The following is a 17,419-nucleotide window of genomic DNA, read 5'->3' on the forward strand; positions in this document are numbered from 1 at the left end:
ATGTAATGTATGTCCACTATGAAATACTTTAGATTGTTTTGATGCCTTCTAAAATACAACAGGTTGAATATTCTTGGCTGTATTTACACATTGCCCAAATCCAAGAATATACAGTCTCAGTCAAACATTTAATTGTGCTCCTCAGGAGACAGAAAGCAAAGAAATGCAGAAGCCAAGGCCAAATTGAAGGAACCTCAGCTTTGGCATCAAAGAGTTTGATTTCTGCCTTCAATCTTGAGTAAATCACAATATGGCCTGGGGCACTCCAGAGCTGCTGTAGCTCACTTTTAAGATAAGATCTATTAAAAAAAAAAAACAAAAGCATGCAAGATAACACTTCACAGAGTCTCAGCTCCCTTGTTTAGTTCTCTTTAAGTAAGTTTCCCTGGAGGGATAGTGAATATTTATAAAGCTTAGAGACTAGTTAATGGTAAATAATCATTATATAAACAGAATACTTAGGAAAGCAAATAAATTGCTCATCTATCTACTATTGAAGCTGCTACCACTGAAATCTAAACAGCCAGGGCAGCATAGCCCCCAGCTTTCAACTAGGTAACAAAGGCTGGAATGAGAGGACACGGACAAAAACAGTAGGGACTTGATGAATCGCTCCAAATTCTGCTCCAACTTCCCTACATCTGGGTTCCTCTGCACTAGCCAACACCGACACTATTATTTACAAAGAATTCTTTGTTGCAGAGGACTGGCCAGTACAAAATAGAATACTTAGGTAGCTTCCTGATCTTCTACCTGCCAGTAACACCTCTCCATTGTTGTGAGAATCAAAATGTGTCCAGATGTTCCCTAATGTCCCTAGAGACCAAAACCATCCTTGGTTGAAAACCGCTACTCTGGACAGTCTGCTGTAACTAGCCTCAGTTCCCTGGGAATTAAGTTGATACAAGCATCAAGTCTCAAGGTGTCACTGTTTATGACCCAGACTCAATAATACAATATGCAACTTTAACAGGGAATTTGGGTTGTCAAGAGGCATCGCTTTTTGAGTTATTTTCCAATTACTACACATACCCATGTATATTTTTCAGACAAAAAAATAAATGTTTTCACAGAAATGATGATTTTTGTAGCTAATATTTGAGATGAAGGTATTTAACTTATAATCCATGATCTATTTTTGTAATGAAAATATTTGAGATGAAGGTATTTAACTTATAATCCATGATCTATTTTTGTAATGAGTACACTGGCTTTAATTTACCTAACGAAGTTACAATATACACTACCCATCTCCCACGCCGCTCTCCTCATACTTCCTGCTTCCCACGAAATGTCTCATGTGCTCCGGCTCCCACTGGTTAGGCCCTACACTCAGCCACTGCTTAATCACTGCAAGTTTTACAAGAACGCTTACACAGTGGACTTCAAATGCTACCTCAATACAACTGCCAAACTCCTATGGCATTTGTGTTAGTTACCCATCCATTACCAGAACGAACACCTGAGAAGAACCAACCTCCATTTTATTCTGGTTCATACCTATCGGAGGTTTCGGCCAATGTATGGCTAGTTCGCTGTGGTAGCACGGTGTGCGCCTGGCAGGAGCACGTGACAGAGGAAGCTGCTCACTTCACGACACCAGGAAAGCAAAAGAGAGGAAAAGAAGAGGCAAAGATCTCAAAATTCCCTTCAAGGGCATATCTTCAAATCATCTACGTTCCATTCTGACTACCTCAGGGGCTCTCCCACCTCCCTAGAGCAGCACGGGCTGAGAACCAAGCCTTCAACAGGTGGGCCTTCGGTAGACATTCCAAATCCCAAAAGAAGCAGCATTCCAAAGCGTTCCTGAATATATCTCCAACATTATTTTTCTTACAGTTATTTGTGCAGGTGTTTTCATTTCCTTAGACTAGTTTTTTTTTCTTCTTTGCAGGAGGATCATGGTCTGTTTCTGAATCTTACCCACATATAAAGTAATGTCTTACAAATACAAGATAGTCACAAAATTACTTAAATTTAGAAAGAATAAAGAATTCTGCCATAGAAGTAGAGTCTACTTCTTCCCAGAGTATGTGTTCAAGACCCCTGACCTTTCTTACATCCTTGAGCTTGTTCTGTTTGCTATGAAGATCACAACCTGGGCTGCAGGGGTGGCTCAGCTGCTAGAGGTGTTCTTATAGCTCTGCTCACCTCCAGAAATAAAAGAAGGCACCAAGAGGACGCTAATAGGAAGTTGACTTCTGCCCTAACTAGCCATCACACCATTGAGAGAAGCAGTAGAAACAGGATATTCGGCACTGGACCCCTAGAGCACTGGTTCTTTAATGAAGTTGCCATGGACCCATGTTCCATCAGTTCCAATTGTAAAAGAAAGTGCAACCATTCTCTGCCCTACTCCCTGACCCTTAAATAGTTGTTGTTAAGATTAAAGATAATCCACACAAGGCACTTTAACTTACGCATGGTAAGTACTTAATAAATGATAGTTGTTTATTATTAGTATCATTACTCCTCTTTATTAACTCCCATATTATCATTATTAATACTATTATTAGGACTTCCCTTTCTTAACTCCCATCAAATCAAAATATTTTACTGTGGGGTGGGAAATCCATTACCCAAGACAGCCAATTACAGGTTTTTAGCATACATCAGCTCAGGTTTCCCCTCACGTCCTCTGTCTCTGACTGCCCATAATTCAGCAAAGGATTAGTCAAGTCAAGGGGACATTCAGATGGACATCCCTTCGACTTCTTGTATCACAGGCCAAAGTCCTCCTTTTGAGACAGATGGGTCAAATAAAAGCCCCAAAATATTGAAGGTTTAATCAAAATCTTCCAAGGCAAACATTAGGCTTTCATATTCTCTATCTCAAACATAAGTTTATACTTACATTTCATCTCAGATCCTTAAGCAAAAGGTTCAAGAAATTTTAACTTAAAGAGCAGAACAATATTCAAATTGAACAAGAACAACAGCCACCATCCCAGACACTGACACATTCAATTTTTAACTTTTTTTAGGAATACATTTACTATGCTACTTATGAATTAAAACAACCCAACATCAAACTAATGATATAAATATAATTCTTTCTTTTTTTTCTTTTTTTTATTCTTTCTTTCTTTCTTTCTTTCTTTCTTTCTTTCTTTGTTTTCTTTTTTGAGACAGGATTTTTCTGTGTAACAGAGTTCTGGCTGCCCTGGAAATCGCTTTGTAGACCAGGCTGGCCTCGAACTCACAGAGATCCGCCTGCGTCTGCCTACCAACTGCCAGGATTAAAGGCGTGCGCCACCATGTCTGGCAATTATTTCGTTTTTAAAAGTTAATAAAAAACAATTTTTATTTAATTTACTCTTACCTTTTAAATCATTAATAGTTAACAAACATCTCTCCCAATGTATCCAGCTGCAATAATTCATTGGTGGTTTTTCTAGAGGCCATTAGTTTTTTGGATTTGGCCCCGTGCATTTCAAACTGACCTCCCACCTCAACCATTACACCACGTTTCTTTTCTCAGCATAGATGAACAGAATTCAGGAAAGAGTTCAGAAAGGTATGGGTTTTCATGCAAACTTTGTTATCTGGAGATATTATAGATCAGGATGGTATTAAGTCAAGCAGGAAATAGACGCCAAGTGAAAACTGAAAATCCCTAACCCTGTCACCTCTAATCAACAAAACACCTAGGAAGTGTTTCTTCTGCAACATTCTACACATTTCAGAGCATGTGTGTTTACACATGCATACACACACTAAGAGGGCTGGAGGTGTACAGGGCTCAGTGGCGGAGTGCGTACCTAGTATGTGCGAGACCCTGGCTCCATCCCAGGCGCAAGAGATGGGAGGAAGGCAGTGAACACAATGGAAGGGGACACTTACAAATTCATGGCTATCTCATAACACCCCCCTCTTTGAGTTGTACAAATGGGATCCTATAATTCTCAGTATCTGCATCTTTTTCCCCCCTACTTACAATGTATCGTAAGCCAGGCATGGTGTCCCACACTTGAAATCCCTTGACTTGAGAGGCTGAAGTAGAAAGATTAGGAGTTCTAGGCCAGTCATGGCTACAAAGTGAATTCAAGACCAGCCTGGACTACATGAAGCCCTCTCTCAAAAAAAAAAAATGTATCTTAGGTATCATTCCCTATCTCTATAGAAATATACTTCATCCCTTTAAATTACACAAACAGTTTCCCATAGTGGATATATACCATAATTAATATACCTGGCCTCTAGTAATGGATATTAAGATTGGTGTTAGTGAACTGGGCATGGTGCCACAGGCCTGTAATTCCAAATCTGGGGAGACTAAAGCAAGAGGAGCCTGAACTCCAGAAGTCAGAGGTGGCCCACAGGTTGTCAGACCAAAGGGATGGTAGTGGAAGGATCAGAAGGTTTAACACAGACAGCACCAAAAGATGACAAGAATGAGGTAGCCAACAACCTTGTAATAACTGATGTTCATGTAGTTGATTTTTAAAGCAGATTCACTGAGCACTTTACATTTTCAGAATGACTTCCCAGCCAACTGAGTCCAACAATTTATACTGCCCCCAACTGTGCACTGAAGTAGGCCTTTGAGTCAACCCTCAGGTCTCAACTTCCTGAAGTACCCTCTAAATTTGCATTTGGACGGGGGCAGAGAACAAGGAAAATCACAGCAGGGTGTACCAGCCACAACTAAGACACTTGGTTATAAACAGTTAAAAAAAACTGTTAAATGGTAACCAAAAGACCTGTACTTTCCAATTATTGTGTTAAATAACTAGTTCCCTGTTTCTGCTTCAGGAAGTAGTAGCTGCTTGGTCTTTCTTCCAGAGTGCCCTCGTAATTAACAGGTAAGTTATTCTTTTTAAAACATGAACTAGTAAACAAGATTCTTCCCCCATATAATTCATTACGTTCTCTACAGTGATGCCTACAGACATTTGCCACCACTGGGAAACCTTATTCTCTGTAACACTCACAGAATCTCTCAATTAGATCATATTATGTGGTAAGTATACTGATGTGTTAAGTTCTTACATATTCAAAATGTGTCTCCCTTGCTAATGCCTTCAAACTAATTATGGGTGAGTGGGAAATGCACTGGATCACACCATTATGTGGCATCCCCGGTGTTAGCGATAATTATGGGTGGTGTTGCCAGGGGCCTTGCGAGGTTTTCATCTAGACTGAATCCACTGTCTAAATCTTACAATCTAAAAAAAAAAAAAAAAAAAAAATTCCGTCGCTTAAGAGCTGGATTAGTCCAGCTATTACTCATTAAAGGAAGATTCAGTAAGCACTACCTTCAGTGCATGGTAGCTACCCTAAATGCGCTCTGTCTTGGTAACAGAAGTACTAGGTAAATACAGTTAGGGCTACACACTAGAGTACAGAACACAGCCGGCGAATCAAAAGGCTGATTTCACCAGAGGACAGGTATGTTTGGAAGGCTGATGGCCGAAAGAAAGAAGAACTCAGTGTCCAAGTACCTCACACACCTGTAGTGACCACTTCACTTCTACCGGATGGTCCCTACCTTGGATCACTTTCATTACTCTACACTCGAATATCTAGGGTGCTCTACTTCTCACGGTAGTAGTCAGGACAGAAACCCTGAAGAAACACAATGAAACACCACTTAATGCCAGACAGCTTTGAGTTGAAAAGCCTCGAACTATGACACGGCAAAGACAAGCGCTCCGCACTATTAACTATCAATAGGTTCTTTCGTCCTACCGCAGGTCTATAAATATCGGGGCATTACCAGACGCTAGGAAGAAGAGCGGACCAACAGCGAGCTCTCAAGTCCTGCCTCCCCTCCCCATGACACACAGAAAGGCATGAAACAGGAAGTTCTGAATCATAATTCTGGTTAAAGCCTAAGAACTTATCTCAAAAATGCTAGCATGGTGACAAAAACAAATCCCAGAAACCTCGGTGAAAAGGATTTTTTTCAGCCTTAAAGGGACACTCTTCACAGTAACAAGGCACAGCAAGGGAAGATAAACAGTGAGCAGCTAGCCCAGCTTGGTGATGGGTGCACGCCTGCAATCCCATCTACTCAGGAAGCTGAGAAAGGAAAACCAAAAGTTCAAGGTCTGCCTGGGCAACTTAAGGAGATCTTGCCTCAAATGAAAATAAAAAGTAAAGGGAAATCTGGAGCCACAGTTCTGTGGGGCTCACACAGCATGCCCAAGGCCTCAGATTCGGTCCCCAGCCTCCATCCCTCACACACACACACACACACACACACTTAGTGGAGCTCTGAAGGCAGCAACACAATACAAAAGGGATAAGGAGACAGGTAGATCAAAAAAAAAAAAAAGAACCATTATCACAAGCCCTGGGGTCTGGTTCTGGCTCTAGGTATCCTGAGGCAGCTGTGTGGCCTAGACTGTCTCAACTTCTTCCTCGGCAAGACTAAACATCTGAACGGGTCACAGGCCAACCACTTTCCAGATTAAGACTATCCCTTTAATAACTTACTTCATTGTTGATGCCACAGCTACCAATGATTCCATGATTAACTCAATCACATCTAGACTTACGTGAAGCACGCTTTATTATATATGTGTTTGGTAAATTACAGTGGCAAAGGCTAGCTAGCATTTGTAAGTTGTGAACAACCTCCAGGCAGTGACAAGAGGGCTAGAACTGTAAATGGCCTCATTCAATCCTTCCAGTAACCCTCTGATGATGGCTCCACTGATCACTGCTAATTAGCAGCTATTTTTACCCAGCCCATTTTACAGGTGAGGAAGGTGAGGCGCGAGCGACTCAAGAACTTGCCAACAGCTAAGAGTGACCGAGGCAGGATATAAGAGCAGCAACTGTCTCCCAAGACTAGATTTGACCCTTAATGAGACAACTTAGTCTTTTGGAGTTGAGGTAATTTTAGTTACCAAATGGCAAAGCTGGGTTCAAAGGCAATCATACCAGATACCAGGTCCTGGGTTTCCTCCACAGCTGCATGCTTGGGAAAGAACAAAGTAACAAAATTCCCTTTACTTCAATACTTGCTATCAAAATCCTTTCTCCTTTCATTTCAAACCCTCTGGTGAGTTGTAGAAAAGGAATAAAGAGGGAAAAAATTCCTTTATTATTTGTATTATATTTGTACATTATTAATGCTTTTTTTAATTGACAAAGAACTCAATTCTTAGCAGGGTGGTGGTGGCACACACCTTTAATTCCAGAACTCTGGGAGGCAGAGCGAGTTCCAGGCTCCAAAGCTACAGAGCCTGTCTCTAAAACCAAAAACAAACAAACAAACAAACTCAATTCTTGAGCACCTGCCACAGGGAGGCACTGTGCCAGAGAGGAGGGGGGAATGGGGTAGATTCTGCTTCCTTGGTACTGCAATAAAAGCCTGCTTCTTACTGGAGACTCAAAAGGATGCTAACATTTTGGTCAAGAGTCAGGAGCAGATGGATTTTTCTAGATAATAATGGCCCAATTAGCAAGCCAGACTTCACACCAAAGCTCTGTAAGCAGCTTGACTGCTTTGTAACTCCAGCTTGGCCTCCCACACGCTAGTCAAATCACTGAAGCATTCCAGTGTTTACAAATACACTGCGAGGGGAAAGAAAAGATAAACCCACAAGGTCTAAACTTCTAGTTGCTTTGCATTCAAAGCCAGCAGACTCGTTTATCATTGCAACGATGCATTTTATTATAAGCTTCCTCTGTTTTCTTTTTACATATACAGGGACGTATTATGTTACTTTTCATCAAACGCAATGTCATTTCCTATTTTGTTTAGCAGAATCGCTTCGTCTCCACTTTCATGCCCAAGGGTTTTTCTTTTTTGTAGGATCAACTGTAGAGACAGCCAAAACTTAAGAGTACTTGTGGAAGGAAGTATTAATAGCAAAATGCCTGCTCTAACCAAACTCGCCAAGACCTGATTTCTCCTCGTACTCAAAGGTGTGAGGACAGAGTGAGTGGCACCCTGTCCAGACACACGAAATTCTGCACTACTTCTTAGAGGCATTCTTTGCAAGTCCACAGACTTTTCTGTCTCATTTCCAAATCACTTCTCAGCTGCTTTTCAAAGTAATAGACATTCGTTACATAAAATTTGAAATATAAACTAATGTATAAAAAGGGGAAAAAATGTAAGCATAGTCATTAGTCTTAATTTTTTTTAGGCAAGTCTTACTTTGTAGCCTTAGGATGGCCAGAAACTCTTATTCCTCCTGCCTCAACCAGCCAAGTGCTGAAATCACAGGAATGTCTCCAAATTTTCAGCCATTAGTCTTCATTCTTAATGGCCAGATACTATACTAAATAGAGCTGCCATAATGTATTTGCATTCCCCAGTATTGAAACAATAGCTAGCTTTCGTACTATAAATATTTTAAGGTAAAAGGTGTATATATGTCTGTATATTTCCTTCAGAAATTAAGGTTTTAATTAACAACTAATCGTGTAATAAAGTAAAATAAAGTAAGTTTGTCATTTGTTTTGGGTTTGGGGGATTGGGACAGGGTTTCACACTGTAGCCCAGGCTACCCCCAAACTCCATGATCCTCTAGTCTCAGCCTCCCGAGTGCTGGGATTGCAGGCATGTGCATCTCAGTATCTTTTATTTAATACTGTTTTGCAGTGATGGGGACAGAACCCAGGATCTTATATATACTAAACATATATTCTACTAATGTGCTACACATATTCAGTATTTTTGTATGGATCATTTCAGACAATTCTTGTTTGATTTTTGTTGTTTTGAAATAGTGCCTCACACTGAAGCCCAGGCTAGTTGGAACTATGTAGCCCAGGCTATCTTCAAAACCATGACAATCCTCCTGCCTCAACCTCCCAAGTTCTGGGATTATACTGAGAATATAGAAGTATACCACCATGCCTGCTTTCCTTTCAGATTTGTATTGGTACTATGCATACATGGACACAAACACATACATTAAAATATGATCACACTATTAATAATTCCAAATCCTAACAATAGTTATTATGTATTAAATCCACATATGATACAGGTATTTTCCCCCATTTAGTCTTTTCAACCACTGCTTAGTGACTCCCAAACTTGGTTGCACATTGAAATCACAGGGAAGGGAGTACTTTAAAAAATACTGATTAATCCACCCATTCCCAGAGAATCAGACTGATATTTTTTTGAGACACTGTCTGTGTGGTCTTGGCTGGACTGGAAGGCACTTGGGTAGACTAGGGTAACCTTGAACTCATAGAGATCTGCCTATCTCTGCCTCTTCAATCCTGAGATTAAATTGTAGACCACCACAACTGGAGAGAATCAGATTTATATGGCTTAAATGAAGCTTTGAGAATGGTTTTCTTCTATTTTATTTTATGTGTATGAGTATTTTGCCAGTCTGTATGTCTGTGCACCACACTCATGCAAAGCCCTCAGAAGCCAGAAGAGGGCGGCAGATCCCCTGGGGCTGGAATTACAGATGACAGTGAGTCACTATGTGGGTGCTGGGAATCAAATGCAGGTCCTCTGGAAAATGAGTCCCTACTCTTAATTGCTGTGCCATCTCTCCAAGCCCAGTTTGAAACATTTTTAAAGAAATCCAAGGTAACCCTAATGAGCACAGGAGTTAGGAACTATTAGGTTAGTACTATCTTACCAATATTGTTTTTTATTTTCGAGACAGGGTTTCTCTGTGGTTTTGGTTCCTGTCCTGGAACTAGCTCTTGTAGACCAGGCTGGTCTCGAACTCACAGAGATCTACCTGCCTCTGCCTCCTGAGCACTGGGATTAAAGGTGTGCGCCACCACCACCCGGCTCTTACCAATATTTTGCTGATGGTAAAGTTGAGAAATACTAAGAAACACAACAGGCCAGACTTTGAACTATTAATCATTTGAAATTGCGTTTCTCCCCATGTAACGTTATATCATAAGTCTATTTCTAAGTTAATAAATAAAACACATTATCCCTTTTAGGACCTACAGAATTCCACTATATGACTGCAATAGAATGCAAATGTCACCAATTTTCCCCACACAGAAAAAGCTACAGTTAGTATCTTTATTCATATATCATTGGAGCACCATCTTTAATTCTTTCCTTAGGATAAACTCAAAAGAACTGGGCAATATATAAGCACACCTTTAATCCCAGCACTCAGGAGGGAGAGGCGGGCAGATCTGAGTTCAAGGCCAGCCTGGTCTACAGAGTGAGTTGCAGAACAGCCAGGGCTAACAAAGAAACTCTGTCTCAGAAAAAAAAAGAAGAAGAAGAAGAAAGAAAGAAAGAAGGAAAGAAAGAAAGAAAGAAAGAAAGAAAGAAAGAAAGAAAGAAAGAAAATTAACTACTTGCAAACATTCTTCACGTTTCCTTCATTGGCATTCTCGCTAGACGTGTATGAGAACAGCTGCTTCTTCGTGCTCTCATCAGCCGAGTCTGCCATGACTTTGGAATCTCCGCACAATTATACCTGAGAGAAGTGCATGCCGGTCTGTTCTAACTCCCCTTTCTTTCACATTTTTTTCATGTCTCCTGGCCATATGAATTTCTCCTGCTATGTATTTTCCTGGTGTATTTCCCCCCATCCATTGCATGGTTTTCTAGTAAAAATATTCATTTTTCGTCTTTCTGTGTTAAACACAATGAACTTTAGTGTGATTTTTCCTAGTTTCCTCATTAACTTTATGGTTTGTATAGTTAAGTTTTAAATTGTTATATAATTATTAATCTTTTTATTAAATCTACCTTGGCTATTATGAATATAAATATCTACCTCAAGATTATGTCATTCCCTATTTTCAGGTTCTTTTATCATTTCGCTCTCTTTAACTTTTAATTCTTTAGTGCACCAGTTCCCAAACAAGATTAGACATCAGAATTGCTCACAGAGCTCCTTTAAAGGCTGGGTCTTAGGACTGAATTCCAATGGTGGGAGGGGGTAAGACCTAAGCAGAAATAGGTTTTAAAGCACAGATAGCCTCCCTCCTTTAGTACTAAAAACTATTTGAATCCTCCTAAGTTTATGTAGATATAATTCTTTCTCAAATTACTTTAGCACATTTTTTAGATAAACCATTTTATTAATTGGAGCTGTCTTTAGCCATTTCCCTAGCTGACCATCTCTATCTGTTTTCCTAGACCACTGCATCTGTAGGACCCAGGATACAACTTGGGGTCAGTCGACACTAGTTATAAAGAACAAGCCTCTTTATAACTTTAAACCAGCTAGTCTCCTCTTCAGTGCTTTCTTAACCATTAGACCAAACCCCATGAGATTCTTAATGCTGACCTTCATCTATGAGAAATATGAACGTGCGCTCTGCATACTGTTTAAGGTTGCTGGACTACATATTAGAGGGCTCCGTTGAGTTAGGCCAAAGTAATAATGGTGGCCATGTGGAGGAGGTATACGAATTCTGATCAGATGCTCCACGAAGGACTGGACAACACTGGCCCAAGAAACCAAAAAGATCTGATAGTCAGCTCTTAAAATTTCCCAATGAGTTACCTCCAGAAACTAATGCAAAAGCTTCCCTGGTCCGGGGACAGGCCCACACATTCTCTCTTCTGTGAACCCATGAAAAGAACAACAGAACAGAGAATCTGGACCCTTGGTGTTAGTCCTGTCACTAGGACCTGCCACGATCTGATCTTGGGCACCCTGAACTCTTGGACGTTAGGACAGAGTTATATGTTTCCTAAGAATCTCTTCAGATCAAAACCTCTACTTGAAGAGCCAGCCACACTGCCTATTAGCTAGCAGGACTTGTAGAGACAACCTGAAATGACCTCTACAGAATGGGACTCCGGTCCCATCCAAACCATAGTAAAACACTAGTGACAGCTGGCAGCAGTAGCAGCTCTGACTAAATGCTGAATACCTTTCCACACTAAATGTCTCACGACCGTAACGTAGGCACGCATTTCTACAGTACTAGGCTTAGGTGCTTTCATAAAACTCAATTCATCTTCACAACCTTATATAGAAAGTTCTGCTCTCTTTCTCATTTACAAAGGAGGACAACTGAGTCACAGAGGGTTTAAATACCCACGGCTATCAAGTGACAAGGTCAGGAGTTCAATCCAGACTCACATGGCTAATCTGTGACTATCATTTTTCCTTCAAAAGTTACCCAAAAAAGGCCAATAAACTGCAGTGATCCTAAATGCTAAATTCTGTAGACCCCTTCCCTCTTAACAAAATGAGTTTTCAGTCGATGTAAAGCAGATCACGTGTCGGAGCCTACGCTCATAAATATGGTACTAAGAAAATATGGAATTTGATTTATTTATTAATAATGGTTAATCAGTAAACATTACAATATTTTACTGTCAAACAATACATCATTAACAACTAAAGAATCTGTGCAAACGTAGAGGAAAACTACAAACTTGATACGCATCACGAGGAACAAAAGTAGATTCCTTCCCGCACACACTCCAGGCATTACACTATTTCAAAAATGCCTTTGAAACATCAACCTGACAGCCCAGAGGAATCAAAAGGAACCAAGCAGGTCAAAAGTTTAGCTCACTAGCTTCCATCATCCCCTTCAGCCACCTCTCGTGTTCCCCATCTCAGAGAACAAATGGCACCACCAACTCCATGCCCAAGCTGGCTGTCAGGCCGGGGTCAGTTTTTGTTAGATCCAGCCTCGAAACATTCTCGATCTCCCCGTTTTCTTGCCAACCTCACTACCCTCGTGGCTCTTTCCAGACCCTCACTATATTTCCCCTAAGGCACAACTTGAGAAAACTTCTCAATGAGTCCCAGCTTTTTCCTGTCTCCGCACTGCTGCCAAAGTAATCTTTCTACAACAAAATCTGGTTGTGTTACTTCCCTCTTTAGAATCTTTGTGTCCAGGATAAAGTGGAAAAGCCTTCCTAGAACATATAAGGTTCTTTATTTTCTGCCCTCCAACTACCTTCCTTGCTTCATCTCACACCAGGCAAACAAAGCAAGCTGGGAAGTTCCTGAACAGTGCCTCTCTGTCTGGCTGGATCGCAATTCCTCTCATGGATCCATATGGCCAACTCCTACTCATTTTTAGAGCAGCTCAAACCTCAAAGTTCACCATGCTTCTTCTCTAGGCTTGCATCTCATTTTCCACCTCTCCCTATGGTAATACTTGCTTAATGCGACACAGTTTATTCAGAAGTCTGTCTCTCCCAGATCATGAGGAACGAATGCTCCAAGTCTCTGCGCTTTACTCCTGTCCCTGGTTTGCTTGTTGAATGAAAAGAATTTCTCAGGACTTAACTGCATACACAGGCACACGCACACAAGCACATATGCACACACACAACACATGACATACATGTGGATGTCAGAGGACAACTGATGAGAGTCTGTTCTCTCCTTCCATCGTGTGAATCTCAAGGATAGAACTCAAGTTGAACTTAGTGAGCAAGCACCTTTGCTGACTAAGACATCTCATCAGCCCTGCACTGTGTGTGATAAATACCCACCAAAGGCAGCATACAAGGCAAATCCCATTTCAAAAAATACCTTTAAACTGGCAATCTGTGTATACCAAAACTGCTTGTTACATTTGTGTATGTACATGTTTTAAATCACAAACACATTTTTAAAAGATTCATTAAAACCACAGACAAATCTAGCCTTTGAATATGCATAGATATTGAAGCTATTTTACTCATTCCATGTAAGTGGCCCTGAACCTTTTGTGGGTCCTAGACACAGCTCGGTAGTTTTGTCAACCATTTCTTAAACCCACATTTCTTCCACAGTGATCATAAGATTGCACTGAAAATTCTGATACCATCCTGAAAAGCGATGCCCAAGCCCACGAAAACCAACAACATTGCATGTGACAGAAACTGACAACAAGAGAGGTAATTTTCCAGCCGAAACACTGCTGAGCTTTGCTCTCAGACTTATAATATTAAAGTGAGCGTTTTCTTTCTAACGCCAAAATATAAGCGTAACACTCAGTGAGTCTTTTCAACTGCCAAAACCCCCAGAAAGTCTTCATTAAGAACAGGAAGCTTGAGAGGCAGCAAAGTGTGTCTCCCCTCCTTTTGAGAATCTTATAATACAAATTTGCTTCAAACAAATGAAAACCATAAAGGGAAAAATCATGTCACACATAATCCCCAGGAATACATGTTGAAGTGAAGGGAGGGCTTTGAAATGCTTCTGGCATAACATTTGTCTAATTCCCACTCACAGCCACTTGAAAAGCATTTGAACTTCAAGCGACAACAGCTCTTAAATGGATGTGCATTGTCCTTGCAAAGAAAGGGTTAAATTAAAGAAACAGCTGGCTGCCAGCCACTGGCTCTGGGGGTTGGGTGGGGGTGGAAGACAGCAGGAGGAAAAACCAGTTAGAGGAATAAGTGCTAATTTCTTACCCTGCCACATGGCCATCTTGTACCTATCTTCTCCCACGCTGGGGTCACAGGCTCAGAGCTTTCCAGAGGCCCCCAGTTTTGAAGGGGGATTTAAAGGAAGGCGGAGATGGAAATGCAACTGGCTGGTTCTGCTTTCTGCAAGATTCTAAGGGCCCAAACCTGGAAATGTAAACAGGAGAAATGAAAATCTGAAAAGAAAACAAAGAATTTCAAATTCTTGAAGATGATCTCCCGCCCTCTGAACCTCTCTTTCAAAGACAGCATCCACAAGCAGTGTCACGGTCCCCTCCGCAGCAGGGTGTTGCTGGGGAAAGAGTGGACTACAGCATCAGTTAATATCCGCACCCATTGCTGCACGGATTCTGTATGAATCACTGGGGCTTCAAAGAACGAGCAGTGGTTGCTCGAGATAACCATTGTGTGCTCCCTATCTTAAAGTTCCACACTCTGAATTCTTTCTCTGCCCCTAAAGCATTTCGTGTTCATGAAGAAATCAAAAGAGAAGAGAGCTAATTCTGTGAATAAAGTTTTAAAATAGACCTGGCATATGGAAAAAAAGGAGCATAATAAAAAGTAAGAAAGGACGACGATACCCTTTGGGACAGGGGTCTTCCTTTCTGCTTTATTTTGGGCTTTCCTCACTTTGCAAATTTCCTATAGTGAGCATATCATATTTGTCTGTATAAGGAGGGAAGGAATCCAGGACAAAGAAAAATATAAAACTAGAACATTAATTTAAGTGCAATCAAATTAATTCCGCTACCTCTCAGGGCTGGGTTTTCAAATTCGGGGCTGATGAGAAGGCTCACCAGGTAAAAAAGAGCTTGCTGCCCAAGCCTGAGTTCAATCCCTGGGACCCAAGAAAAGATGGAAAGAAAGAACTAACGGCAAAGAGCTGCGCCCCCATCACACACACACAATACATACTACTAAAATTTTAATCTTCAAATTCAGTCTTAAGACAATACTGTTTCCAAACATATAAAAGGAGCTAGGAATCGAAGGAAAGCCTAAAGTGTGTGATGGCTGGTCTTAGTTCGGTTTGGAAGTTTAATATATTAAATTTTATCCATTTTTAAAAGTTTTCAATAATTTATTTTCCTTACTCAGCATTAAAAAAAAAAACCCTCACTCACTTTTTTGGCCTGGTGAACATGGAGGTGAATTTCTACTTCCATGGCTTTTATTTAACCAACACATGCAACTCTGAAGCAGAAAAGCTAAAGCCAAATGCAAAAGGCTAATACTAGTTTGAGAGAATCATGTTGGCCCTCTTTAATGACCTCTTTTTCTGTAAAGAACAAAAAGGTTCATGTGTGCGCCAGTTCACAAAAACGCCAACAAAGACCGGCCTTTGGATGAGGAAAGGTTCCTGGAGTCCAAGAAAAAGAGAGTTTAAGAAACTTAACCTCCAAGGATGAATTCACCAGGAAAAAGTGCTCCAATGACTGATCTGGAACATGGCACAGTTTATTTTAAGTTTGTTTTTTTTTTTTCTGCCCTTCTATTTTGCTTACAGTAAAGAAGTACTGATCAGTGCATTGTGGGACAAGGGGAAATGCAACAGCTCTGAAATTCAACCCGAGAAATTACCAATACATTTATAAAGTATGTGTAAAACGGAGTCTCACTGGTTTTTAATGCTTCAACTTCTGGTTTCCCTCATTTACTCGGTGCAGCTTCCACTGACGTTATCACACGGACTCACGTCCAACTCCAGGCAACAGATATGTTCTGCAACGTTCATAAAGGTAAAAAGTGCGTCAAAGTTAAACTAAAGCTTTCTTTCCATTACTGGGAAAGGCACTGGAGCGCAGGGCTCCAACGCCTGGGAAGCAGCAGCTAAGCGCTTTGGGCAGCAAAAGGGAAAATGCACATACACCAACTTCTTTGCCCAGACCGTCTGGACTGGACTTTACTAAGACCCACGCGAAACCCTTGGTGGATCCAAAGCAGGAACGAGCAGAAGCCGGCCTCGGCTGCAGGCTTTTTCAGCGAACGCCACCCAGCCCTATCCTCTGGACAGGCGTCGCAAGCAGCCGAGCTCCCCGATTTCAAAGCTGGGCGGGCTTGGCGCCCTTTGGCAAGGAAACTTCGGGCAGCCTAGGGACCCTGCCCCGAGAACAGGGCTGGGCTCCCGGGGAGATGCCGCCCCACACTGGCTGGAACCAGCCTGTCCACCTCCTCCACTGGCGGCCAGACAGGGGACGCCAGCTCCGTAGGAGACCGTGGTGGCAGACGAGTGCTCTCCCCGGCTTGCTGTACCAGGGGGCTCCTCGGGTGGGCTGGCGGCCGGCGGCCGGGGAAGGACCTGTTGGGAAAAGGGAAGCCTATTTGCCTTTACCTGTCACCGAGGTCCGGCGCGGCGGAGCCCGTGGTCACCGGCGGTGGGCAGCGCGCTCAGTCGGCTCTGGCGTTGCACACAGCGAGTAGAGCGAGCGCCCCACGTAGCCGGCAGAGCTTCATTCACACAGCCCAGCCGGGAGGAGGGGGAGCGGAGCGGGAGCGCGGCTCATGTGACAGGCGCCTCGGAGATTCAGCTCTGCCCAGACGACGTCTGCGCATGCGCGCCACGATGGACCCTCTCCTGGCACCTCGGCCCAGCCCGGGGAAAACTGCGGCCAAGAAGCAGCTGCTGGGAGGAGTTTCAACACGCGCAACCGCAATAGGGGAGCTGGGCTTGCAGCCATATTTAATGAGGATTGGGCGGATCCAACCCGAGTACTGGGCGTGTCAGTTGCATTCGGAAAAAGCAATGCTCCACTGGGTTTCATTGTTCGCAGATTGCCTACCTTGGTTTTGCTTTTGTCTTTAGAACAAACTGTTTACCCTGAGCGACTTGCCCACGGAGTAATAGTAGAAATACATTACTAATAACAGCAGACCACATATTTAAGCCTCCTATACACCAGGCATTGTTCTAACTCCTATACTTTCTTCGTTGCATTTAATGGTCACAAGAACCCATGAAGCACGTATCATTGTTTATCCATTTTCACTCGTAAAAATGCAGAGGCACAGAAAGGCTACATAGCGTTTGCAATCTCACACTGTAGTAGCAATAGGAATAGTGATCAAATACAGTGATGCTTGGCAGCAGCCTATTTAATCCAATACAAGAACGTCGGTACT

At 42.0% G+C, this 17,419-nt stretch overlaps 1 protein-coding gene across 2 annotated transcripts in view; it reads right to left on the reverse strand.

Annotated features, from left to right (window-relative positions):
- Positions 1–16,806, reverse strand: part of Clcn5 (chloride voltage-gated channel 5) — a 162,809-nt gene extending 146,003 nt beyond the window's left edge. The window contains exons 1-3 of one of the 2 annotated variants that reach the window (XM_050160851.1): positions 16,632–16,806; positions 15,919–16,021; positions 14,288–14,446 (exon numbers count right to left, since the gene is read on the reverse strand). In XM_050160851.1, the coding sequence (XP_050016808.1) occupies positions 14,288–14,303 (16 nt within the window). In that variant the 5' untranslated portion in view covers positions 14,304–14,446; positions 15,919–16,021; positions 16,632–16,806. The remainder of the gene's footprint in view (positions 1–14,287; positions 14,447–15,918; positions 16,022–16,631) is intronic. The other variant, XM_050160852.1, reaches the window with a different exon arrangement.
- Between the last annotated feature and the right edge of the window lie 613 nt (positions 16,807–17,419).

Source organism: Alexandromys fortis, unplaced genomic scaffold (genome assembly GCF_014885135.2).
Source record: "Alexandromys fortis isolate MF-2015 unplaced genomic scaffold, M_Fortis_MF-2015_v1.1 scaffold_83, whole genome shotgun sequence".
Lineage (NCBI taxonomy): Eukaryota > Metazoa > Chordata > Mammalia > Rodentia > Cricetidae > Alexandromys > Alexandromys fortis.